This window comes from Heterocephalus glaber, unplaced genomic scaffold (genome assembly GCF_053883595.1).
Source record: "Heterocephalus glaber isolate CG9 unplaced genomic scaffold, H.glaber_assembly_v1.0 deba00000676, whole genome shotgun sequence".
Taxonomy (NCBI): Eukaryota; Metazoa; Chordata; class Mammalia; order Rodentia; family Bathyergidae; genus Heterocephalus; species Heterocephalus glaber.
In genome coordinates, this window is record NW_028258156.1 from 27437702 (window position 1) to 27465571 (window position 27870).

General features: G+C 38.3%; 1 protein-coding gene across 12 annotated transcripts in view; it reads right to left on the reverse strand.

Moving 5' to 3' along the window:
- Magi2 (membrane associated guanylate kinase, WW and PDZ domain containing 2) overlaps positions 1-27870 on the reverse strand; it is a 1273508-nt gene that overhangs the window by 899126 nt on the left and 346512 nt on the right. For all 12 annotated transcript variants that reach the window (XM_087206547.1, XM_021253974.2, XM_087206545.1 and 9 more), the window contains exon 2: positions 22572-22688. In XM_087206547.1, coding sequence (XP_087062673.1) covers positions 22572-22688 — 117 coding nt within the window. The remainder of the gene's footprint in view (positions 1-22571; positions 22689-27870) is intronic.

Here is a 27870-nt window from a genome sequence, read left to right on the forward strand (position 1 = left end):
GGCTGTTGGTTTGTCATAGACAGTTTTTATGTGAGAAACTGAAAGTGTAAATAAAGGCCAAAATGTATAACAGATATTGTGAAATAGGAATAAACTGTTCAAAATTATACTGAGTGTGAGATACTTTGTTAATAATTAAAATGTTCTATTCCAAAAAAGTACAGTATTATTAGGAAATGAGCTGAGAGATAGATTAGCAATTGAAAATACATTCTTTCAAGATCATGATAAACAGTGTACTTATCATTGTTATTCTCTAATTATTTTTGTAATGAAAAAGTATTTTTGTAGAACCATTTTTATATTTTCTTTATGAATATCTACTTGTATTACATAAAAATTACAATTAAAAAAGTTTATACAAAACATCAAGACACTTCAATCATCTTTTTTTCAAGATTTTGCAACCAAATTTCCTAAATCACCAGGGGTCACAGAACCCTGCCTCAGTTTCCCAGAGTGCTGGGATTACAGGCCTGTGAGCTCTCTTTCGTACTTTTCATCTCTTTATCTCATGAGGCTGTATTCTCCATGGCTTCCTCAGACAAAACTTCTGGCTTATTATTTCATTATTCTGGTGGGATTTAAAACTCATTGAAATGCTCACTTTCATCGTAATATTTTTATTTTCAGAAATTCTCTCTTGGTTTTAATTTCTATTTGTTTCTTTGTACTGGGGATTGAACTTGGGACTTGTGTTTATGGGGCAGGAGGCAGAACCACTGAGCTAAATCCCCGGCCTCTATTTGTTTCCTGTGCACTGCAGTGTTGCATTTTCATTATTTTTTTATTTTACATTTTCTTTTTTTAATCTAAGCACTTTTCTAACATCTTTCAGATTATTCTATTAGTCTAAAGATTTTTAGAAACATTAATCCTTCTTCCTGAGTATGATTTTTTCAGGATAGAGTGTATCCTGGTATAGTTTATTATTTTGACTCTAAAAGAAATCTTTTCCTTTTCTCTGGGAGCACCCTGATCATGAGGTGAATTCCAAGTAGCTTCAGATTTGTTTCTGCAGTTGTCTGTCTACAGTCAGGATGGCTTGGGATTTCTGCATTATCTAGGCAGTGTGAATTCAGATTCTGCGCAGAGTGAGCAAATTGGAACATAAATTTCTCATGGAAGACACATTTCTCTTAACTACGTAGAGCTTCAGGCTCCCTGACAATTCCTTGTCTCAGGAATGGAATATTCTGATTCCCTTTCACAAGCGCAGGTAGCATTTTTCAGGACCCACCTCACTGGGGTCTCACTTCACCCTGCGGCCGCTCGCGGGGCTCTTCCCGGGCCAGAATCACCTCTCCTGGCCTGGGGGCCGCGGTTCGGGCCCTGCCTCCTGCCCACCGCCGCAGCTCCTGCTGTCAGCATCAATCCCCTACGTATTTCTGGAAACGAGAAGAAAGCTTTAAAAAGATCTTTCCAGTTCTGAGGAATAATTTTTAAAATTGTATTTTAATGAATGACTGTTTTACCCTCGCCATGAAAGAGATTTCCACTTTGGCTGCGGCGGCTCAGGGCTCGCCCTGAGCCCGGCCTGCAGGGGGCGACCCTCGCCGCCATCACTGTGGCCCCGCCGGTCTGCAGAGGAACCGCTGGTGTGACCCAGCTACTTGAAGCCATTCGGAGTTCCCTCTACCACGCACATTTTCCATGAAACACCTTGTGAGCATTTGTCGCGGGAGGAAGGAGCCGCGACAAACGCCTCCCTAGAAGGAAAGGGTCCCGTGCCAGACCCTTCTGCTCTCCTCTCCTTTCTCCAACAACCCAACAGCCCAGGACGGTGAAGGTGAATGTGGAGCAAAGGCTGGCGCCAGCAGGAAACCTGCTCTTTGGAAACCAAAAGGCCTTAGCAGAATGACGGGGCCGGCCCGCCAGCCCGATAATGCAGCCTCAGCCATGTAGTGGCCAAGAGGCCGGAAGGGGGCTCCTGGCTGGAGCTGAGCTGTAGGTTTTTATTTATTCATTTAGGTACTGGGGATCGAACTCGGGACCTTGCGCTTACGAGGCAGGCGGTGGAACCACTGAGCTAAATCCCCAGCCCTAGCTGTAGGTTTAAAAGACAAACAACCCGTACTTCCCGGACTCAGAGAAGAAAAGCCCGTGAAATGTCTCAACATTTTTTACACTGATTGCATGTTAAGATGGCAATCCACAGGTATACTGAATTATAAAATGTTACTGAAATAAATACCGTTTGTTTCTTTTCAGTTTTTAAAATGTGGCAAGTCAGGAAAACAACAGAAAATACTTACGTGGCTTGCATTATATTTTCTTGGCTAGTGCTTTAAATTGAGGAAATAAGTTCCTCACGAAAGGAACGGACTCAGAAATAAGAGATGGAGAATTTGGCTAAAAAAATAAATACATGTTATTGTAGAGAAACCACAGTGTACTAAGTACTATTAAGAAATATACTGTCCCAGTGGTGTTCTTGTAATGTTCTTAGTGGTGAGGCTGACTTCGTCCAGGACAGATGTAAAAAGTTCTTGTGATTTTGCAATGATATTTTCCTTCCTAGAGTTTGGGAGTGTGCTGTGACAACTTTCACCCTTCACATAATCCCTACCAGCCGCCAACAAAGCCGCCTTCTTTGTGTACTCTCTGCAGGTCCCACATCCTTAGTTTAACATGGTTTTCAGACTCATCTTCTAATAGTTGATCTCAGTCTTCATCTTGTTTGGATTTATCAGCAATATTTGTTGTCAATAATCACCTCCTCCTTTTTGAAACTTTGTCTTCTTAATTTTCCTTGCTGGATTCCTTTGCATCTCCCCATCCAACATGTACAGTAGCCAGTGTTCAGTGCTAGGGTCGTTCTTGCTTCTCCTGCAGTCTTAGGGAGCCTCGCCCAATTTCGTGGCTTTACACATTCCTCATCCTGATGTCCCCCAGTCCAGACCACCAGCCAGCACCCTGCTGGACTCCAGATTCACGTCCACGGGGAAGTCTAACAGGCACGCACTCACTCCACAGTTCCTGCCCCAAACCTGTTTCTCATGCAGCCTTTTGCATCTCATTAGAAAGGGACAGGCCAACTGGTGTCAAATCACACTGACTCCTCCTTTTTTGTTACATTTAACATCTATCTATCAAGATAGCCTTCAAAATTTATCCAAAATATCTCACCACCGCCATTTGCCCCTCTATCCAAACCACCAAGCTCTTTGCTGGCAACAGCTCCCTTACCCACACAAGTCTCCCTGCTTCCACGCTGTTCCCGTCTGGTGTTCTCTGTCCACTGCCGGCGGCGTCTCTTTAGAATGTAACTCAGACAGCATTGTGTCAGTTTAAAACCATCCATCTTCTTTAACCCAAAGCCAGGATCTTTGCTGTGGCCTGCAGCCCTATCCTTCCTCTCTCAATCATCCCCTGACATCATTCCTAGCGCCACCCCCACCCCCCTTCCTTTAGTTTTGTTTCAGCCCGCTGGCCTCCTCCCTGTTCTTCCTGGCCATCACACCGACTGCCACCCTATCCATGGACATTTGCTCACTGTGCTTAGTGTCATTTTCATGGGTTTTCTTCTCTTCCTTCCTTCCAAGTCTGCGCCTGTGTGATACCTGACAGACAGTACTATTAAAGCAGGACACACATGCACACACACACAGCACTGCTTATCAACCCTCCATTTCCTTTTCTTCATAGCATGTATCCTCAGTTGCCACATTCTCCTCTTGCTTGTTTATTATCTCTTACCCAACCAAAACATAGATTTATGAAGGAAGGCACTTCATTTGCATTGCTGATTTCTGTACCCTCAGTGCCAAGAGTCCTGTTAGAGAGCCCCCCCAGGAATAGTTTTCTCAGTGAGCACACCAATGAATCTTCCAAAGGGATTTTCTCTAAGCCCCTTCTTTAGAGATGGTGTTGAGCTGCCTCTGCTGTTTGACACTGACATCATAAAAATGATAAATAACTAAAATTAAAGAAAGAGAGTGATAATCAATGATGAGAAGGAGGATTAAGTGATATACAGGCAGGGGCTGGTGAGGACGGAAAGGCAGCTGTCCTTGTGAGTAGGTGGTTCCCAATGAGATGAAGGACTGCTGAGGGTGAAGACACCTGCGGGCACTGCAGCGGGGTGAGCTATGTCAGCCGTCAGCCAAGGCAGCCACTTGCTTCTGAGCCAAGAGAATCAGGCATTCCGATTCCCTCGAGAATGCACCCCTGGCTTCTGCTTCTGACCTGGAGTCTGCTCTCTGACGGTGGGCTCCTCCTGGCCCAGTCCAGAACCTGTGAATGGGCCTTGGGGTGTGATGGGAGCCAGGACCATTATGCCAGAGGCTGTGTACTTCATGGACCTCTCCTCTCACCTCTGGCCAAAACCCAGCTCTGCTTTCCAGGGGCGGGAGCCTCTCCCCGGACAACTTGCTTCTCCAGGGAATACCTTCCTTTTAGGGTTTGTATTTTTAAAACCAGACGAGTGTCTAAATGATACTAATTTGACAGGCAATAAATCTTTCTGAGTGAGAATTTGACTGCTTCATTCAGTAGTATAAGTTATTAAATGAGTAATTACTAGTTAATTACTGACATTGTTATCTTTATACTCGACGTGTATTTATAGATTATTGAAAATAATTTTTCAAATATTTAAGAATTTAGATACATGTATATAAAAAGTTAATATTTAAAACATTTTATTTGTTTGCATTTATCTATTGTTTACAGGTTAAAGAATCTTTTTCTTCAAGGACATATCTTGGTATGACATTTATAAGATTTCTAAGGAGTCCGTGAATACTTCCATTATATCATTCAGACTAAGTGTTTTTAACTCCTATATGTACACACACACACATGAGGTAGAAATAGTTCCACCATTTAAGGTTTTTAGTCATAAAATGATATTTCTCTGCAAGAAAAGAGTATATTTCAAATTTCAGTACAAAATTCTAATGCTGTAAAACTCTGAAATCTTTTTTATAGGGAGACATATTCATTGGTACCTTCATATAATCATTTTTAAACAATACATTTCTATTTTTGCAAATATTTATTCTTTAGAAACATAAAAGTCACCACTCTCAGAAATGAATTTTAAGGTAGTAACCTTAATCACTATCTTTAATTATTTTTGAAATTATAATGTTATACTTATGGTTTTATTATTACTTCAGTATATTTCTCCACTATGGATTTATTTATCAACTGGAGGTATCAAATACTCCTAATTTAGTAGGCTTAATAACACTGTTCATTAGAATTTCCACTGTTTTTGATCTACAGATAACAGTAAAAGAAAATATTTATAATAGCCAATCCTGTTAGAACTGCTTTATTGATGTTCCAGGAACAATAAAAAAGCGAGCTAAATCAAGCAATAAAGTACCAGCCAACTGTGAGAGACACTGGCTTTCACCATTTGGGGAAGGTTATTGTCATAACTCAGGCAGTAAAATTGTCCTTTTTCACTTGGTAAGCATTATTTCTTTGATATTATTTTCTTTACCATGACTCACTAGTAAGTCACTTAATTTTGTTTAAACTAAGTCTTACTAAACTTTTTCATCCCTATCTGACATGCACTGAATTAGATTTGCCTACAAGGTTAGAGAAGACCCTATATAATTCTATACTTAATCCTGGTCCCCCAATAAAATATTCATATTTTAAATCATGGCAGAATAATTAGAAGAGACCATGAGAACTAGCTGGATATGTATTTGCTTTTAATTTAATTTTGATTTGTATAACCATGAATCATTATATGCAGGAAGGTTGTCTTTGTTAATTTAGTTGCTTACCTATGGTAAAATATTTCTGTAGAAATTTCCAGAAAATGCTTTTCCATGCAGCCCAATCAGTCTTTGGCGATGTCAGTAACACTTTACCCAGTTTGTATTTTGTCACATACCATCAGCTACTTCACTGTGTTTGTAAATGCTGTTATGCACATCAGAGGACATTCACAAAGACTGATGAAGGTGTAGGCACTTTAAGAAACCAAAGCAGAAACAACACTGCTAAGCAGTTAAATGACATTTTTCACTTTTAAATTACTTTTGCATGAGTACTAATTAATCTTAGTGATGTCATGAAGATGGTAAATAAAAACATTGCCCTGTATTCTGCATATAAGAAAAATGAGGTAGAAAAACTAAGATATTTTCATTTTTCTGTCACTACCTATGTATTATTTATTTACAAATCTGTTTCTTTTTAAATAAACGCACAAATGACAAAGACACAAAACAAAAAGTCCCTCTGAACTCATAGTTGTTCTATTTGAATGAACATCCATGGGAAATAGGTCATTTCTGTTCCATGAAACTCATCAAACTATATGTCCTACCTATTGTCCATTCCAATCAACCATCCCTTTTCAATCTAGTTCCCTAAAGCTTAAGAAAAGTATAGTTGTATACAATAACGTCCCTGTTGTAGAGATGCACAAGGTCATAAAAGTTGAAGTGATTTAGCTAGAGTCATAGAATCAGCTTTAGAGCCCAGGTAGATACAAAGTCTACTATCTATCTTCTATCATAAAGCCAGTTATTATAATAACAAGGTGGTTTTATTGTTTTTATTCCTCTTAACTTTCTTGCTTGCTTTCCTATCAGTTAGCACTTCATTCTACTGTTTTCTTCTTCATCAATAAAAAGACAATCAAGAACATTCTCATTCCTGAGCAGCTAGGAACCAGGGAAAGGAGACATGATCTATAGCATGTCAATCCTTGCAGACAGAAGATTATGAACAAATATGCGGCAGAGAAAAGAATGAAGGAGCAGCCCAGAATTGGGAGCACTTGCTAATAAATACCAAGAAAACTCTCAAAGTGGAACCTTGGAGGGCACTTATTTTCCTGCGGAAGTTCAACACAATTTGTGTGGTAGATGCATAATGTGGCACTTCTTCTAATAAGGCGAGAAGGTGAAATTTTATTTTACAACTTTACTTGGCTTCACGACTTCAGGCAATGGAGAATGAGAACAATATTAATGGGGTGTAAAAAGTACAGATATAGGTGTGCTAATGAATACAACTTTAATTGCAAAAATCTTTCGGACAATCACTGATTTCAGCAAAGAACATCTCCTTATAATGACCAGTATGTCAATTTAACAACAATACTGGAGCCGATTCTATACTGTACTTATTGATAACTATGTTTTCTAGTCCCTGCATGGAGCCTAATTGCAAAGTGATATCTTACGTTCTGAGGTTTTTCATCAACTACGAAATAAAGGACAATGTGTTACTTCTGTTTCATCCGTGATGAATCAAAATTTCCAGTCACAGATTTATTTATGTGATAAAAGTGATCCATTCTAGGTGCAAAGAAGATAAAGGAACTCCAGAAAATGGATATTCCTATAGATACTTCCTACTATCTTTTCCCATTAATCATATTTGAACATCTCTACCATAGAAAATTGGCAATATGAATTTTATTAAAAGCTGTTTCATTCCTTCCTTATTTAAAATAAAATAACTGGCCAGCATGCCAAGTTGGAGCATTTGGTTTTGCACTGATGACCAATATAATAGCCTGTTCTCTATATGGACTCCATTCTTTTACATATGTGCACAAGAGGGAAAAAATATTTATACTTGCATACCTTACTTTCAAGAACTGAGTGGGGTTTAATACATTTTGTCCTAGGGTTCACTGAGATATGAAAGTACTTTGGTTTGTATCCTACAGAATAATATTTGTGTGTGTGTTGGGGGGTGATATACCAAATGTACTTCCAAATATTAATGTTTTGCTCAACAATGCAAAATTTGATTCTGATTTAAATTCAACACTGGCCAGGATGGCCTCTCTTTTAGTGGTGAATGAGTACCCTGTGGTTTGTAGACCTTGAATCCACTACAGAAGAAAAGGACAGTTCATCCACTGTCTTAATCTTTTTTTGTGCTGCTGTAACAAAATACCTGAGCCTGGGTACTTTATAAAGAAAACAGGTTTATTTCGGTGAAGATTCTGGTGGGTGGAAGAAGGTTCAAACAGCATGGTATCAGCTCTGGTGAGGGTGCTCTGGCTGGATTGCAACATGGCAGAGAACTGGCTGCATGCAGAAGGCCAAGTGTGTGGCGTGGACTAGCTTAATAACAGCCCACTCTTGAGAGAACTAATCTAGTCCCACAAGACCTGGCCCACTCCTGTGAGACAACATTAATCTGTTCCTGAGGCTAGCACCTTCATGACCCAGTTTTCTTCCCAGAGACCTTGCCTCTTAAAGGTTCCACTACCTCGACACCACTGCCCTGGGACCAGACCGCCAGCATGTGAAACTCATGGAGAAAAATACTTGCAGACAATGGCACCAACTCATAACTACTGTGGTCCCATCCACTGTAGGAGCCCAGCACAAACACAGACAAAACTGAAAAGTATAAGTGCATGATATTTTTGAGTTCTACATCGAGTTCTGCCACAGTTGAGATTTGATTATTTTCCAGAAACTAAGCCCGAACTAAATTTTTATTAAATGTGGTTCAATTAAATCTGAATAGTTTTTCTGTCAGGTGGGATAAATGTTAACTTAGCACAAAATGAAACATGCAGTTGCTCAATCTACAAAAGCCAAGATAAAGCACTTAATACAAGACGAAGGGTTATTTTTGAACAAAAGCAGAAGATATCTAGAAACTTGCACATTTTCTCTTAATTTTACAATTAAACCCATTAATTAAACACCTGTGCTATTTTGCATTTCTCCCATGCTGAACTGATTTTCTATAAATGTAGCTGTAGAGGTTGAAAGAGGAAGGTCAATAGACTGGAAAAAAACTCTATAACTTGGTAATATTTCACAAGGTGGTTGTTAAAAGCAGTTTTTGTTTTCCATAGACCTCTACTGGTCCATAGCTGTAAGGAAGTAACCGTTTTGCAATCACTCTTTAGTGGAGGTCCTAATTTATTTTTTACTAACGTAACTATTTTGAATCTGCCTCAAGATACTTACTTAAAGCTAAGGTATGGAGGAGGATGGATTGGAACTAGAATAAAAATAAGGAAAAATAAGCTAACACAGATGATGACAAAAATCCGGATTGAGATGAACCAATAATGACTTTGAGGTTTGAAGTAAATAGCAAATAAATGTTCTATATATCTCTGTAGCAATATATACGCACAGGTACTTTCTGTGTCTTCTTTTATAGCCATGACCAGAATAAATATGGATGGGTATTTGAATAAAGGCTGTTCTAGTGGTAAGAGCAGCCCACAAAATTTTATTTCATTCATTATATGTCCAGATTAATTACATCAGGACTAATTACACTGTTAAATAGTAGCTTTCCTGCCACTGCTTTCATCTCTCCTGTAAATAAAATCTACCTTTTCCCCAAAGAATTGGCTGTTAGATGAATTGCATTATGAGACTCAAGGATTAACCACCTGTCATACTTTGATTACAGGAATATTTTGGATTGCAATTATCTGTGAGGTCTCATACACTAGGAGAAAAAAGCGAGATTCTCAAGGGAAGAGTTGTGATTCATTTCACTGATGCTGACTGAAGTTCATGATAGATTTTATTCTGCAGGGTTGAAAAAAGACATGATTGCACGGTGTGGCTAGGAGGAAAGGAAAATCTTAGAGGTGTGCTTTTCAAAGATGTTACCGATTATGAATTCGAAATGGTCCTCAGTACTCCAGATTGAGAATAATAATCATAGCAAGTAATCGATTCTGAAAACTTTTTACCTCCCACAAACTCTCAGCAGCAGGTTCCCCTCTACCTGTGTTCGAGAGTCTAGACTTCTGTTTTTCCAAAGTTTTACCTATACTCAAATCTTTCTTTCAAACATGCAGTGAGTGGACTGCAATCGGCGGAGGCCTTACAGAAGCCTTATTCATACCGCTATTTTCAGCCTATACACTGTCCTTGCTGCAGGTTACACAAATCCAAACGGCAGCCACAGACTACCTCACTTGCTGTTGGCCTTCTTGTTCCACTTGGCACTCTGCTATCTGCTCCTACATAGTTAGAGAGGTAGACATCATTTATTCTCTCTCCGTATTTCTGCCTCTTCTTTGCATGTCTTCCATCTGTCCATCCACTGAACAAATATCTGCACAACACTTAAAATTTCCCAAATTATATAGAATTTTACAGCAGAGAGTTTCTCAGATAATCCACCCAATTCTAATCTCTGGTCCCTAATGCTGAAATCCCGAAGAATAACTTTGGTCAGTGACTGGAGAGATCAAGCACTACACACACAATAACTAATGTGGGAAACTCATTAACTAATTTATACAGAAAAATTACTCTCATCAGAATACCAGGAGTCTCTATTTTTAAATATATGCAAACTGTATATAATCAAGTATGTAGAGGTCCATGGGAAAATATCTCCTACCCAGATGTTTGCGTGATAGAGCCACAACTAGAGAAGCCACGCAAACACAGCAAGGGCATCAGGTTAACCCAGGATGCTCTTCACTGTGAGGTTGGTGGTACTGTGGGACAGACACACTGGCTGTCATTTAGCCTACTGTCACCATTCACTTGGTAGGGCAATCTCAGCCCTTAACAAAGGACCCTCCTTTTAAAAATGTTTCCTCGATGCATTCTTTCTCTGCAGCAGTTCTCTCAGCTGGGGACATTTTTGCCCCTTTCCAGCAACATTTGGCAATGTTTGTAGATGTTTTGGGTGGTCCTAACTCACAGAAGGTATAGGCATCTAATGGGCACAAGCCAAGAATGTTGCTAAATACCCCACAAGGCGCAGGGCAGCCCCCACAAAAGTATTATACACCCCCAAAATCAATCTCCCAATGCCAAGTAAACATATTCTTGAGATGTTATGGTCAGTAAGCTTCATGCTGTACTTTCATTTGCCTGCAAGGTATTCTGAATCTTGATAGTTTCTATACTATCGCTGATTTGCCCCAAAAATGTAGCTACCAAGTTTAGCAATAACAGAATATTGTTGCCTCCTTCCCAAGTACTTGGGCACAGCACACAGTATTTGCACCTACTGGCACCAAACATTAGGTTAATCTTGCTTAAACACAAGACTGTTCCCTTCCCATCTCACAAAAAGACTGGTAAGAATTGGCAACTTCATGGAACATTTCCTTTGTACAAGGCATTGCTGTGTGCATCTTAAATATTTAATCCTGATTCTGTGATGTAGGAACTATTTTATCCCCGTTTTCACAGATGACAAAACTGAGCCACACAGAGCCTCACTCACTAAGTCCAGCTCGTTAGAAAACAGTAAACATACTTAAATCCAGGTAGCTTACTCTCTTAGGTAGTGTGGCCAGTCTTGGTTGAGACAGATTCAATATGCTGCAAACTGTAAGAAGAACTGAGCTCAGACCATTTGAATCAAGTTCCAGGTCCTAGATAATCTTCACCTTCTGCTTTCTTATTACCCAATTCCCCGAAATGCAGAAACTCCACCTCTTATTTTTCTCTGCTCATTACCAGCACTAAGGATTTTCTCCAAATTTCTGGATGTGCTTCCTGCTCCTGCCTCCGATCTAAACCCACCTGATTTCCAAGGGTGACTTTTACCTGTGAAAGTAAGACTTCCTATTTTTAACAGATATACACACATATACATGTCTTATTTTGAATAGATATAAATATATGAATGTATATCTATATCTAGGTGTACCTACAGACAGGTATAGACATATATAGTTAAATATAAATATTACAAAGTACATATCTAGATATCTCTATATGTCTTACAATCAAGAGAAAATCTGTTTCAACTCTGGCTTAGACAGTTAGAAGCCTTTTATCGTAGGCTACTTGCTTGACTTTCTGAGCCTCATTTCCACCTTCTAAATAATAAGAACAGCATTCCAGAACTAATAGGCATCTTTGGAAACAGGCAAAGGTGGACCCGGACAACTGTCCCCAATCACGTAGACTCTATTTACTACCAGCTCTTCACTGGGAAGCAACGGATTAACTGTCTGTGGCTCAAGGTTTTGTTTAAAGATATTGGAGGCTTCAAATTTACTCTAAGGTTGCAAATGTGTATCTCTAACCAGCTAATTGCGACGAATTAACTGTCGCAGGCTAATCCAAGAAAACCTTTAGTCTTTCAGGGTCTGCTGCGATACTTCTTTCCTTTCCTTCTTACTCATCTCGGTCCTGAAAAATTTGGAGCACAAATATGTGGAAGCAGGGCTAAGCAAAGTTTCCAAAACTGGATTCCTATGGTTCAATTAAATCTTTGAGTGTTCTGTCCTTAATAGTCTGTATCTTTAACCTAGTCAAACAGTCCAGTCATTATTGCTAAACAAAGGCAAATTCACTCAGATTGTTTTAATAACTATCATTTCTCAAAGTCTTGAGCCTGGCTATAAATCTCAAGTGTAACTCAAGGCAGTTGTTTTTATTTAATTCATTTTACATATTGTTTACTCATCTGTAAAGTGAGAATAATAATATATGTCTTACCTATAGTGAACTTCTAATAAGCATAAATCCCTAAGGAATGGAATCTGTGTCTTTATCATTCTGTATTCCTAGCATCTAGCCAGACATATGCACGTACTACCTCTCAACGTTAGCGGAACTGACTTACAATATATAAAAGTTTATACATTTTTAATCTCTTTAAATTTAACAGATTATTAAGTGCATTAACGACACTTTGAATTAAAAACCTCATTTTTACAAGTGATGAAACCGGAAGATAAGTTTTTATGAGTATAACCATATTCATAAAGAGAGTAACATCCAGCCTATGGGAAAACCAAATTACATTTCTATGTTTGTACCGGAGAACCAGGTTCTTTACTATAAATTAATATCATGTTGGCTTAGATGCAAGTTTTCCAAATTGCACATAGTTGTGTTTTTGTTTAGATGTGTATTTTTATTGTATTTCACTCTACCCGAAGACTCATAGCATGACTCCTTAATGAACGTGAGACTTGGAAATATGCCGGGCCCAAAAGAGCTGCGATGCTGGTCTTTGAACACAGACATTGTGCCACCCAAGGCTGCAAACATCTTCCGTCTTTCGAACTGTAATTAATTTTCTGTAGTGCTTCAAATAATATATTCAACTCCTCACTTTTAATTAAGATTCCTTTTCTTGCTCCAAATTTAAATTATGTTCTGAAAGCACTTTTTGTCAATTGCTTTTTCATGTGAGAAATATAATTATGATCTAAATTTTGTTAGTGTCATATTCATACTTTCCAATAATAAAGTTGTGAATAAAAATGAACAAAGACTCTTACATACATTTAAACATCTCATTCTGTAAGTACAGTAGAATAATTGCAGAATGCACTGATAATGCATAAGTATTCTTGTTTTCCAAAGAGCAAATGTCTGTCCCTGGGAGCTTCTAACCAGTTAGCATCATATAAATTAATCACTGGGAGTGAGCTTAAGTAGAAAAGAGAAAACCTTAACACTCTGAAGGTCTTTGCACTCATACCTGATAACAATTATTTATATTGTACGCATTTGACTGCAGAAGAACCAAAACAAAGAATTTAAAATGCAGCCTTTTAGTAAATGTAACTTCAGACACACTTCTGGCACTGTCTGGCTGTTCCCCCAAAGGAAGCCCATTTCAAGGTGCTGCTTCCATAACCAGTGGCTCTGGACATGTGACGCTCCCCACGGAGGGCTCTCCTGTTTGCACTTGGCCCCTTAGGTGTTGAGGGGCAGTAAGGCAATGACAGCCGCGTGGGCCTTCTCAGCTCTGGCGTGGGCAGATCTAGGTCTTAGCTGCAGGTCTCAGAGGCAGACAATTCCCTCTGGGCCTATCTTCTCTCCAAGCAGGTTTTTTTTATTGTCTGAGCATTATTTTTCCAACAATTTTCTAAAAAAACGAATTCCTTCAACCTATTTCTTCTTAAAATACCACAGATGGTTTTACTTCTTTGACTGAATCCTGAATGACACATACTGTTTTGTGTTATGGACAAGAGTGATAAAAAAAAATACTATGACATGAAAGCAATAAACAGATAATAGAAGCTTGGCAAAAGTTACGCGTGGCTGCACAGTCACTGACTTCTTAATGGCTAAAGTTGCTCCCTGGGCACCGGAGATTGCTGTGCAGCCCGGGCTTCACCCGGAAGCCAGGGAGGACCAGAGGGATGGAGGCTGGATGCTCCCTCTCAATTCCATTTGTGCCTAGGGAGGGCATCGAACAAGCTGTGCCTAATGTCACCATGGCCTCGTGCCCTCAGAGGGCCAGTGGGAGTTCTGCAGACCCCAGGAGCTGTCGCTGTCCCGAGTGCCAGGTGAGTCGGTGCAGCTCCAGCTATGCAGACATGGGAGTGGTGCTTTCCTCCGGCACCAGCAGGGCCGTTTCCCATGTGGCGACATCATGGACCCTGGCAGTCAGCCCTGTGGCCTGGCTTTAGGTTCCCTTCAGGTGAGAACAGGAGGGGCTTTCCATGATCAATAGTCAGTCAGCTCCTGACCTTGGTCATTTTGGAGTCTTTAGGGGAATAATAGCACTGGGGCTCCTGGAGACCACTGTGGAAACCAGTGTGTGATGTAGAGGTCTTACAGAATTCAGTACATATTTTCAGGATTTTTTTTGCTGCTTTTATGGAAATATTAGATAATGGATCCAGATGCATATCCAAGCAATCTCCTACTTTTTGAAACTTCCCAAAATTTGTTCAGAATTGTGAGAAAAATCAGAGTGGTAGTGACGAAGGAGGTAACAGGATACACCCAACAAATGGGTCTCTGCAGGAGGCAGACACAGACTCGGAGTCCTTTTGATCCACTCACTAATTGTGTGCAGTGGGAAGGGTACACAACCTCCCCTAGCCTCTGTTTCCTGGTCTGAAAAATGAGAACTGCGACACGTTTCTTAGAGGTTTAGAACATGCAGTGACTTCACAATACTTGCACGGTGATGCCTGGTGAATGATAATTCATATCACTCTTACCCTCATTTGCAAAAGAAATACTTTTATGAAGTATGAAAGTAGGAACTGGGAACATGCATAAGATCTGTTTATAGAGCTTTATATGACTATAACTTCTTTACATTAGAATTTGGGGATATGAATGTAGATAGAGATGAGATAAAAAAAGTTCTTAGAAGCAAGTTCAGAAAATAAAAGGAAGCCTTTAGACAATGACTTCGTTGCATATATCTATTTGTGTATTAATTTTAATTAAATAAAATTATTTAATTTTACTATTAGGAGAATATGTTTATCAATTAAGTATTTATTTTTTCACTTAGATATTTTATATTTCAGTATTTCTGACAATGACATGCTAAAAAAGACAATTTGTTATTTATGGATTAATGGCCAAGCAAAAGGTTCACATCAAGATGAAAATAACTGATCTGACTTGGATTCAGGACATGAAGTCTCAAAGTTTCTTCAAATATGCAAATCTCTTAATGATCTGCATGGTTTTTCATCAGTGTCAGCCAGTTAAAAAGATGACGAGATGCATCAAAATTCCTACTAGAAATAGGAGATGGCAATTATACAGTCTCACGTTAGTTCCTACCTCAGCCTATCATTGGAGGGCAACTTGGGAATTATCACTGATGCATACAACTCACTGGAGTTAAGTGGCATGAGAAGCTCTATCTTCATTCCATGGAGCTTGTGCAGATATCCGCTGACTTCATGGCAAGAAAGCAACTGTCCTGCAAGCCAGAGAAAGGTAATGCTTGGAAGAAACAGGGATACTAACTGGGAGTAAATCCAATTGTGCACTCTGCTTTGCCTAAGAAAAGCAAGATTCCTGTGTATTTTGTAATTGAATCGACTGTCCATCCTGTATCAGTCTGAATTTTAATTACCAGGCGTGAGAAATGCTGTGGACTCTTAAAAGTTTTTGTCTGTTCTGTAAAGCCCTTGACTGCACTGATCACTGATTTAACTTCCCATCAGCCGCATCTATTTGGACTTCTCACCAGGGCTGTCCACTCGCATAAGCAAAGTTTATTACAGCGCAACGCTGGAAGACACTATGTTTCATGTTAAACATCTTATGCTAAGGCTCACAATCGCATTTTAATAACAATACACCTCATGCTTCAGAAGCCAGCCGGGATGTCACAGCTCAGCTCATTACACATTCCAAAGGTGGAGAGCAATTTCAAAGGCTTTGTACTTCTCATTATGTTTATTTTCTTATCCACTCACCAAGACCAGACCATATTTCAGAGTTTCATGAATAGTGAAGGCAGATTTCAAGGAACGTCAGAGTTATGATAGCATCTTTAGCTTGACATTCATAGAAAAATCTGAAAGCACACGCATGGCTGGTTTTCTCCTGAACTGTACTTAATTTAAACTCAGCTCTTTAGTCTTCCCTGAGGTGTCTGCTGTAGTTGATATATCTCCAGTTTCCATAAGCTCTTTACACCTGCTCGATATCAAGGGCATTCCACACTCAGAATAATTTGAGGAACTGATCTGAATGCAGATAAAAGAAAAGCAAGCCAGTGGAGTCGGAAAACCACGGAATTTTAGAAGAAAAATAACCACTAGAGTTCATGTTCTCTTCTCCTCTCTTTCCTGAGACCAAAGCTTCAGGCCTTGGTGAGGTCCTATAGTTAGTGTTGGAAACCAGACCAGAACTGAAAACTCCCAATTTCGAGATAAGTGCTTTTCCCATAATTTCATGTCACCAAATAAAGCCTGCAGTTATTGGTATTTGCTATGCTAAACTACAATGTGCAAATAACTTTGAGTAGTGCCCTCAACATCAGAATAGCAGTGGCTTTAATGAGTACTATTTTTTTATTGTTGTTTATTTCAGGTACATGGAATCTGAGGTTGACCGTCCTACTACAAACCTAGTCTTAAATTCCTATGATAACACCAGCATGGGCTGCCATCTGTCTGTTACCTCCTTCAGTTCTTCCGTAACCATCCTATAGGCTAGGACTAATCAGCTGACTGGAAAATAAATGGGGCAGGCTTGAAACTGACAGAGCCCTCACTTTTTATTCGGACAGGGCAGGGGGAACAGCAAGAGATGTCGCCCTTCTCCCACTCCAGCACACAGGGCTATGCTTTTGAAGTCAGCAGGGAGCAGATTCTGGGCGCTTTTCTAGTGAAAGCTAAGAGTGGCTGTTTTGGAGGTGGATTACAGATGTCAGCATGCATCCTCACGTAGGGGCAGCTGTGGGGAACGCTGAAGGCCAAGAGGGTACGGATATTCCACCTGGCCACTACCCTCTGGCTGCAAACTGGATTTCCTGTGGAGAGTCTCCCTCTTATGAAGAATGAGAAGAAAAGGTGAAGCAAAGGGGAAAACCAAAGAAAAGATAGGGTCACAACTGAAAAAGCCAATCAAGTTGGGGCAAAGGGAGTTTTATATGGTTGAGAAGATCCGTACAATTGTCACTGTAGGTGTGCACTGCAGTTCTTTTGTGCTATACGTGTTCTTTTATTCTAAAGATAAAGGCCTATGGTGTCAAATGGATAAATCAATACGATCACGTCTAATGTTCCTTGACTTTCCATTTTAAGCAATATTTTGAAGCCATTTCTCTCTAGAGGACCCTGTCAGTCAAACCAAGGGATGTTGCTATCTGACCAAAAAAGTTACATTCATTCTGTTCAGTGAACAGGAGAGGAAATTTATCGTAATGTCACATATGTGCATGATACTGGATCTTAATATTTTCAGTGAAAAGGAAGAGAGCATAAGCCTATTACAACTTCCGGTAAAGGAACAACACATTTAACACACCAAGCAGGTAGCTATCTGAATGAGTAAATGGGCAGAATGCTTTCAAGTATTTGCTATGCTCAGAAAGCTTTGAATTTTTGCTTTTGAGCAAATTTCTGGGCAATTTATAAATTTCTCAAGAAATTTAGTTGCATTTGTTTATAGACTTCCTTTTCTTCCTGTCCATAATGCAAATAGCCATATTTATTTTGAAATAACCCTTATTTTCAGCACTTAGCACCAAATACAATTAGTCCATTTAAAAAATTATATTCATTTTCAAAGAACAGAAATCTGGCAACTTGATTCTGAAACAATTATGAAAGAATATTTGATTTCTATTCTAAAAACAATTTCAAAAAAGAGCTTCTAAATTGAGGATTCTTATTTGAGGCAATCAGAATAATGTTGAAACAGATGTATAATACACAATTGTTGCAATATGTTGGTTTAAAATTCAGTTGGATCAGATGTTTCTATGCCTATGGAAAAATACATACATATTTCAACTTAGCATCTCAGCACGCAAGCCTATATTGCTTACAGATAGATATTCTGAGTACTTACTCTTGTTCTTGATCATTTCTGAGAGAAATTCCTTCCACTGGTAAAAACATACTTTGTTCATTTTTGTAATCTTCTGTCCCTTTCTCTTTGGTGACCTAACCACCCACTCTCCAATTGTTCTTTTTGACCAGGCTTATTATATGACCAACAAAAAACAGTGTTGATTTCTTGCACAGCTACATCTTTTGGTATGCTGAACTGTTCTTAACAGAAGACCGTCTCATAACTTGAAAAGAGCCTGCCTCTCTGTCATTCTCTGTGGAAGATAATTTGGCATAAGAATCAGAAAATTTTATAAAGTATGTATTAGAAACCTCACAATTTTATCTTTGGCAATTCTTCTTTTAATATGCCTCGGTTTTACTAACTTAAGGCACTTAAATGTGCAGAAACATCTTTATGAGTTATATCTCCATCAGGTCTTCCATAAAAGTAATTTCTTTCATATCTTAAATCTATGTTTTTCATTTTATTCATTTTTCAAGGAACAGTTTAGTTACTAAACAGTAGAGTTTAGTTTTATTGATTTTTGTCTTTTACTTGGTATACACTGGCATTTCTTCTGGGTTCAAATCAATTCAAAATATTTCCTAATAAAAACATCTCACTAAATAATAAATAAGGTGTGGAGAAAAGTTTTATTTCAACTATCTTCCATTTTGTTTTCAAACTTTCAAAACTGGTCACTGAAGTGCTTTACCATGTCATCTGGTATCATGGAAAAAAGCATTTAAAATTTATATCTGTGCTCATATTTTCCTCAAAAGTTATTAGTATGTCTCTATGCATATCAAAGATAGAAAGGACAAGAGCTTTATCAATAAATTGGAGTGATTATTTTCTTCATATTTAAGAAGCATAGTAGCTTAACTGTGGTTGATTAGACTTGAGTTAAATACTCGAATCATTATGCTCAGTGGAATATTAAAGCTAAAATAAACTTTATTTTTAAAATTTACAAATTAATCCAATATTTCCCATATTATTTCCAGGAATTTCCCTCATAGACTTTTGGATCTATGCTACCCCAGGGACAGAGCATGCTGCCTTCACTTTGTGCATCTAACATGCTGTGATGAAATCATCCCATGTAATCTCCAAATAAATGCTGCCAGCAGTGCTTCTGAAATTCCCTGGGTGCACTATCCGTGTAACTGAAATCCCATATGATGAATCCCGTATGATATCCAGGCCTTTCACACCCTTTGTCTATACACATTCTTCCTCATTAATGTTTAGCATATTCTAGGCCACAACAGTTTTGTTTCATAGTCATTCACTCATTTCACTTGAAGTTCGATTACATAAAAACTTTATATAGCCTGAAATCTAATAGTAGAAAATTTGCTCACAGTTTTCATTCTGAAACAATTACCTTTCACTTCCTAGTATAAGTCCTCTAGAATCCTTTATTTCCCTGGTATTAGTTACATGATTAGCAATCGAAAGTTGTGGATTTAAGCACAAATTGGGGTCTTCAGCAAATATGAGTCATCATGGCATGGGCCTGTTATGCTCTACAGAAAATATCAAGAGTCTGTTCTTAAGGACCTTTAATTTGTGGTCTGATTTGAAGGAATGCTGGATTGATTTCATCAACCACTGTGTGTGTGTGTGTGTGTGTGTGTGTGTGTGTGTGTGTCTGCCACATACGCACCATGACTGGGACTTCCTTCCATATCTAGAGACAGGACTTTTAAAACAGTTTTTTGGACAATTAGGTTTTGAGATATTTTTCTGGGGAAACAAGAAGGCTAAATGCAATCAAACCTAGCTGATTGTAAAAGAATGATAGAATTTTTTATTATTATTTGCAGTTAAAGCCCAGAAAAGACCTGGACTCACTACCTCTTTCACTTGAGTAGCTTAGAAATTAGCCAGCAGCCAGAAGCCTCCTGTGAAGTGCACACAGGAGGCATGCTGTTTCACAACAGGATCTGCAAAGTGTATGCATGGAGTGTCTCTCAACCCCTGGAGTCCAGCTCCAAGCCTTGACTCCTTTCTTTCTAGCTGTAGTTGGTGATAGAGGAGTAATGTCACGTAGAAGGCAGGATTGCTCATTATCTTGTGAAAACATTAGTCCACTTTAACATAATTTTAGAGGCACTATTATTTTGCTTCAATGAAGTTATCAAAGACCTGTTCCTGGTGCTATTGCTAGAGGTAACTGAGCACATATTAACACACGCATACACTGGAACAATGGTGTGGTCCTCAGTAGCAAATTTTTCTTTTAACATGCTGGTTTCATGAAAACCAAAGACAATATTGTGACCCAGGAGAATGCATAACAAGTGTGATTCCATACGCAGTACCAATAGATACAATGGATTGAATGTAAGTTTCTAAGCCATGGTAGGATTCTTCATACTATTCACACATTTTTATAGCATATTCTCTGAAAATGTCTGAACACTTCACTAAAAGATACACTGAATAAAGATGGTAGATTGTCCAGTTCCAATTCATTAGTATAAAAATGGTTTCTAATAATATAAATCAGAATCACCTCTACCTCTGTTTTGTTTTTCAACTCTTACACCAAGATAAAAGCACTATTAGTGAATGGGGTCATTGGAATTGGCTATTAGGAGTCATGCCTGAAAAAAAAAAACCCAAAGAAACCAAAGAGTAATTGTTTCATCATAATATTCAGATTCATTGAGTTTCTAATTATCTTCTTTATGGGAGCTATTCAAGGACTTCTAATTGAATTTATGACCTTCTCCCAAAATCACACTATGTTAACCCATGTAAGTCTAGATATTTTACCTTCATATTTACTTTTCCTTCATACTCATCCTTTGGTACTCTGAAGAGGTTCTTTATTTAAGAAGTTAATTAATGCAAAATTTACTCTTATTATCTTCATATTTAATTATTTCTTATTTATGTCATTGTTTTAGCAAGGGCTACAAGTATTCCTGAATGTCTGCCTCTTATCCATTTCCCTCAGCTTTTAAACATAATAAAGTGCCTGGATTCTTTATTTAGTATTTCAGATCACCTTTCTTTCATGTCACAAAAGATAAATTCACACGGCTGTGCTGACATCATAGCTTTGAAAATGCACCCACCTGTTGCTTTATAAATAGATCGGTCAGTTTTTTCACCTGTCTACCCTGTCCATCACTCTAATGTCAGGCTCCTAAGTCTAAGAATGAACTTTTCTTAACTTCTTCTACAGCAAGAGTTCAGAAGCCTGCTCCTCTACTTAACACACACAGAAAGAAGTATCATTTTGACAAGATGTCGACCAGCAAGCATTCTCATTTAGGAATATTTGATAGTGGTGCTGTGGCATTTTTATTTTGATGAACATTCAGCGCTAACAGTGCTGAGAATCCACCCCTTCTAAAACGTGTGGGTTGCGAGGGCTCAGTGCTTATCTGTCCATCTTCACATTTGAGGTGTTTTCAATATTTTGGTATAGTTCACCCATTTATATTGTTACATAGTGCTGCTGGTGGCTCAATCCTCCTTATCAAAAATCTTTTTTTTTTGTCTTGTTTCATTTTTCCTAGTCAAGTTTTCTTTCTTTAATATTAATCCTCCAGAGCCCATAGCTTTGAGTTTATTAGAGCTCAGAACTAATGCAAAAGGAATACAGACAACATCCACAGTCCAGAGGTCCTGAAGAGTGGAAAGTCTTGGCACCTCTTAGCTCTCCCTTAAAGAAAATGTAATTTGATATCCATGTAGGACCTAGGACCTGAGTTGAAAAGTCCTTTATTTGCCCTAAAGTTAATAGAGGATTGTCAAATAAAGTAAAATAGGCACTAAGAATTTTATTTGTGCTTTTTTTTTTTCACTTTACTGATTCCTCTCTTTTAAAGGAAAATCAGAAACTGGTATTTGTGGATTTCCATAGGTTGCATATAAGAAATTTGTTCCAACATGCAACATCATCACTTCCTACTTTTCAGTGTGTCCTTTTCACTTGAGAAATCCCTCTGCTGCAAAGCAAAAATGAATTTACTACGTAGATTATACTTACAAAATAGCTGTTTCAACTAAGAAACTGAATTTGTATTCTCCTGTCTCCCGTTGTGGAGTTCTACCTCAGTCTTGATTCACTCTGAATCACTGAAAGTCTGTACTAGAATCTACACATTTCCATACTAACTTCAGAAGTGTAAGTTAGATTTTATAGCCTGAAAATCACCAGTTTCTTCTGTTTACAACTTCATCAAAAACCACACAAGCACAGTTAGAAGCATTTGCATTTAAAACTTCCATATCTCAAATCCGTTTTCTTTTCCAAATGCCCATTATAAAATAATCAGCAAGACTTAAACTTTCTTTCAAACAATGGCTACAGAGCTGCATATTTCTCTCCCAACAGAGGGAGAAAATATGGTCCGGTATTGTACTCACATGGCACAGTGCGGAGGTAGAGGTTGTCTCGAATGATTTGCTGAAGGTCGTGGTCAACAGACCCCTTCTGAAATCGTAAATTGAGGTAGTGACGAAGGTCTTTATCAACGATGCCTCCTAGAACAATAAAGATTCTGAGTGAAGGATCTTGGAAAACACAAGAATGTCATTTGACTCTGTCATGAATATACTCATGAGCCCATTGAAAAGATATTTCAAATTGCTCTTTTGACTTTCTGGTATATTTATTGTTGTAATGATAAAATAAAACAGATGACATTTACTGAAATAATAATTGTCTACCAGGTCCTTTGGGCTCAGTGCTTTGCATGTATTCTTGAATTTATTTATCATTTAGAGTGGAAATTATGATATGTTGAAATATAATACTGAAATTAAAAAACTATTCACTTATTTGTTTATTTATTCCCATCTCTCCCTCCCTCAGTCACTGGCCGCTGCCATTCTACTTTCTGCTTCTATGGATTTGGTTACTTTGGGTCCCCCACGTAAGTGGAATCACATACTAGGTGCCTTTTGCAACTGCTTATTTAGAACAATGCCTTCAAAGTTTTTACTAGACTATCAATAGGGATTTAAATAAGTAGACTTATACAAACATTTAAAAAATAATTAGACAAATATTAATGTTTTATCCCTTCATACCATAAGTCAAAGTAATTTCTCCATCCTGTACTCTATTTCCAGACATATTTAGTTAGAAACAAGGTTTGAAATTAATTATATTTTTCTTTGTTCATGTGCCAAACAATAGAAATAATTTGGTTTTGTTTGCTATTATAGTCTGATGAAAACCTGGGCTAGAGATTAGAAAATCAATAGTGTAGATCTATCAAAGATTAATTTGATGTTTAAAGATGACAATGTTAAATTACAAATATTTATCTTAAGACCTTTCTATATTGGAAAGACTGAATTATAAATCAAAATACCTCTAAGTTATAAATAAGATTTCCTGAAACTCGTTTTTTTCTTTCAATCATATCAGGTTAATTGAGCCAAAACAAAGCAGAAAGATGAAATAAATAGGAAATCTGTAATAGTCACAAAAATCATCTTTTCTTCAAATTCCTTTGAATTTCAGAATTTACAAAAAATTTGTAACATTATGTTCATGTAAAACAGCATTAGTTAGGCACATACAGGGCCAGGGATCTAGCTCAGTGGTTTTACCGCCTGCCTCACAAGCGGAAGGACCCGAGTTTGATCCCCGGTACCAAAAGAAAAAAAAAAAAGAAAGAAAAGAAAAGTTAGGCACATACATATGCAATGCAAATACGTTTCAAAATATTTAGTTAGTATATTTATAAGTTACATATTGCAACATTTCCAAAGTCTCCAAAATTCCTCCTGTCAGTTACTTCCTAATCTGCAGGTATAACCACACTAATATATGATGAAAACAGGATTTTTAACTGAATTGACTGTCAAAATTCTTACTCTCCAAATCATGTTTCTTATATATTTGAGCAAACAGTCTGTTAAACTATTTTTCTACTAAATGTAATATGGTAATGATAAGCAAATATGACAAAAGAAAACAGATTTATTGAATGCATATACATATTAATATGAAATGTTTATATACATAGTTTTCCAAATTCAAAACCATTTCCTGAGCTATACAAGCAGAGCAGTCAAAATTAAGTCATTGGAAACGACCTTGGGGGAGTACTGACAATTACCCATTATTTACATCTCCAAATTTCCTGGGTTCCCACCTTTCTTGGACCTGCTTGCAGCAAGTGAGGTAGCTAAGAATGCAGGCACTCTGAAATTCCCTCATGCCCTTGTTCCGGTCAGTGGAACAGACTCACCCGGCTAACTCATTACAGTCCTGAGCAGGGTCGTGCCTGAGGCTGCTCTCTGCTGGGTTCTATCTACAGGTGCTTTGGCAGCAGCACCTCCTCTCTTTTTCTTTCCATCTAATATGTGGGGCATGGCAAGTGATGAGATGCTCTCTGGCAGCCCCTGAAGAAGCCAACTATCAAACAACAGATGTAGCCTGCCCATTAATGTAAGCTAGAATCACTCACCTAATGTGTCAGGGATACATTTACATTTTGCAGTCCAAGATGATTCTTGACTTGACAATATATTATCAGTTCAAGCCTGTTCTTCTAAGACAAATATACTGCATTTGTCCTCTTGAAAATGTATATGCCTAAGAAAACAGCCATAGAATTCTCTCTACTCATTTCAGTGATTGGCTGTATCTTTTTTCCAATGGACAGACCTTTGGAAACTTGTAAGAAGTTACATGAAATTCCCTTTGTTAATTAAAATGAGCCCAATTACAGTGAAATCCTATAGATGATCTTGCTTATTTTGGAGAAATTTTTTTGTCTCATATTTTCTGACTACTTACTTGATCATCCTTCACAATTGCATCTTTTAAGTAATGTAACTTCATTTACCCAGTGTTCTTATTCTGGTGAAATCTGATAGCCACCTATGCAGTATTCCTTCTTTTCAATGAAAGAATTCTGATTGAGTTTCAGGTCTAAATATGCTCAGCTCCAGAGTATGGGTCCCAGTGGTCTGCAGCAGTCGTTCAGTCCACGACCCTGTTTTCCTAGTTACGCAGGCAGTTTCGGGAAGCCACTGGGAGATAACACAGAAGGCAGGACTTCCTCATTCTCTGAACTGAATGTGCTACCTGAGATGTAACAACATATTCTGACCAGAAAGTGACAAGCACAGGGAAAGCCATTGTGCCAGTGGTACTAGAGGAGACGCTAGAAGCAGCCTGGGTCCCTGAAGGCTTTACTCAGCAACTGAAAGTGACATGATCAACTCCATAATTTAGGATTTCTTGTTATATAAGAAGCCATTCACTTTAGAAAGCACAGTTATTTTAAAACTAGTAGTTTTGAGAAACTATATAGGATCCTAATTAATATATATGCGTGCATCTGTGTAAATATTGTAAATGTTATAAATGTCCTCTATATACTCATAGTGTATATATATTATAGATACACACACACATATAAAGGAACATTCATCCTTGATTAGAACTTTCAATTGGCAGGAATTAAGCAACAGACATCAGCCAATGCCTGAGCTGGAAAGACAGAGCCTGGGTCTCAGAATGACCTCATTTTTGGCTTATAAGGCAGAATTTTGAAGAAAGCTAAAAACTAAAGATTTATACACAGTGTTAAGCAAGCGTTAGCTATTTTTAAACAGCTTCCTGTTATCTCTGTCATAGTTACAATTTTTAGTTTTATTGTTAATGTTTATAGAGTTGCTGTTCTATAATTTGATAGTAACTCCTAGATTTGGTAGCTTAAAAGTATGCATTCATCAGTCAGTCTGTCAAACACAGCATGGTCAACACAATGATTTCACTGCATACTGTACCACTACATCATACTAGTGATTGAAATTAGTACTTCTCTCTTCAAAAAAAATTCAGTAGCCCTTATCATTATTTGTTAATAATACTGAATTATTTTTACTGAATTATGTGACAAACCTTTATTTTATTAAAAATACAACCATAGATGAAAATGTTGAATACCTGATTAAATCACAGTTTCAGGAAGTGACAGAGAGGGGAGAGAGTTGAAGCCTACAGTTTTGCCTCCAAATATTTGAAGACCAAACTTCTTGGTCAAAAGTAGTCTAGTCCTTCCTCAGTGTAACTTCAATAAAGTTTTTGAACTTGACATCAAACTGTAATTTAAGAACCCTTAGAAGAGACCTTTGTTTAAACTCTTCCTCTTGTAAGGAAGAAAGTGAAGCTCACACACTTAGCACCAGGTTTGCAGGAGTTTGTGGGGAGCGAAGAGTGAAGGAATCAGCAGGCAGCAATGTCCATGAAGTATTTGGGGAGAAGGCTGAAGGGTGAAACCAATGTGCCTATCACAGTTTCCCGTATTTCTTAGGATTGTCCCCAGTAGAAGTTGAGTGCTTTATCTTCTCTACAATTGGAATGTTCAGATCAGATGGATAGAATTTCCCTGCTGTATTTCTTAAGGCAACGTGTTAATTCTAGTCTTGCAGCTAGAGCCAGACACTTCCTAAATCTAAGAGGGAAACACCAGAGCTTATATTTGTGCCCAACAGTCTGACTGCTAGTAGCTGGGCAGAGAAGACACATTCCTCACACGTAGGTATAACCATAGCTTCAAATTTTTCCTCCCTTGAGTCAGCTGCTCCTGGAACGAACATGTGCCTTATACACAGTATAAATCAAGGAGAGAGGCTTCCTTGTTGGGATGGCAGGGCTGGGGGTAGGGAGGGGAAGCAGGTTGACCAGAATGCCAGAGTGCAGCTCGTTCTGAGTAGCAGTCAAACCGAGCTACTCCATGTAATCATCTTACTTACTGCACCTTCTCTTCACCTCAGTTTTCTTTTCATGTACATTCTACAGGATGTGGAAGAGGGCACCTTTTACTTTTGTTTGGTTGTGCCTTATTTTTGCATCTATCTTTGCACTTTTACACTGCCTTTTTTTAATAACAGTACCTTGATTTTCTTTTTGAATGGTCATATCACCTTAATTTTTTTTTCTGTGTCCAAGATTGAACTCACGACCTTGAGCTTGCCAGGCAGGTGCAGCGCCACTGAGCTACATCTCTGGCCCAATCTTTTCTACCATTTTTTGGTATCAGGGATCAAATTCAGGACCTCATCTGAATTTTTTATAGGTGTGGTGAGTTTTTGAGCTAAGCTCCCTGCCCTCCCACAATCAAAATTTCTCTCCCAGGAGGTGGCTTTGTAAATACAGCAACCAAAGGATGTGGATGCCAGTGTGTCTGTCTTGCAAGTGGCACCCTACAAAGATTAGCCACCATTTCCACTTCAGTTCATACAGAATTACCCCTTTTTCTGCCCAGTCCCTCCAACTCTCCCTTTGTTCATTACAATTAATGACACTTCACAGAATGCCTCTTTTTTTTTTTTTTTTTTTTTTTTTGTACCAGGGATCGAACTCGGGCCCTTGCACTTGCGCAGTAGGCAGCGAAACCACTGAGCTAAATCCCCGGCCCCTGCCTCTTCATTTTGATGCTATTCATGGAATTCCTATCCATCCATCAGCTTAAAACCCACTTCCACTTGGCCTTCCTTATCATCTTGAGGCCATAGGTCTTCTCCCTCCTGTGGCCTTCTGTCTTGTTCCCCTTAAGCACTTTACACATTCTAAATATTGTAATTTGTGATTCAGCTTTATGTTTTCTTTAAAACTGTATGCTCTCCTGGAGAGAGAATTTCCTATTTGTTTTACATCTTCTCCCCTCTTCCCATCTCAGTCTCTAAAAACGTATCT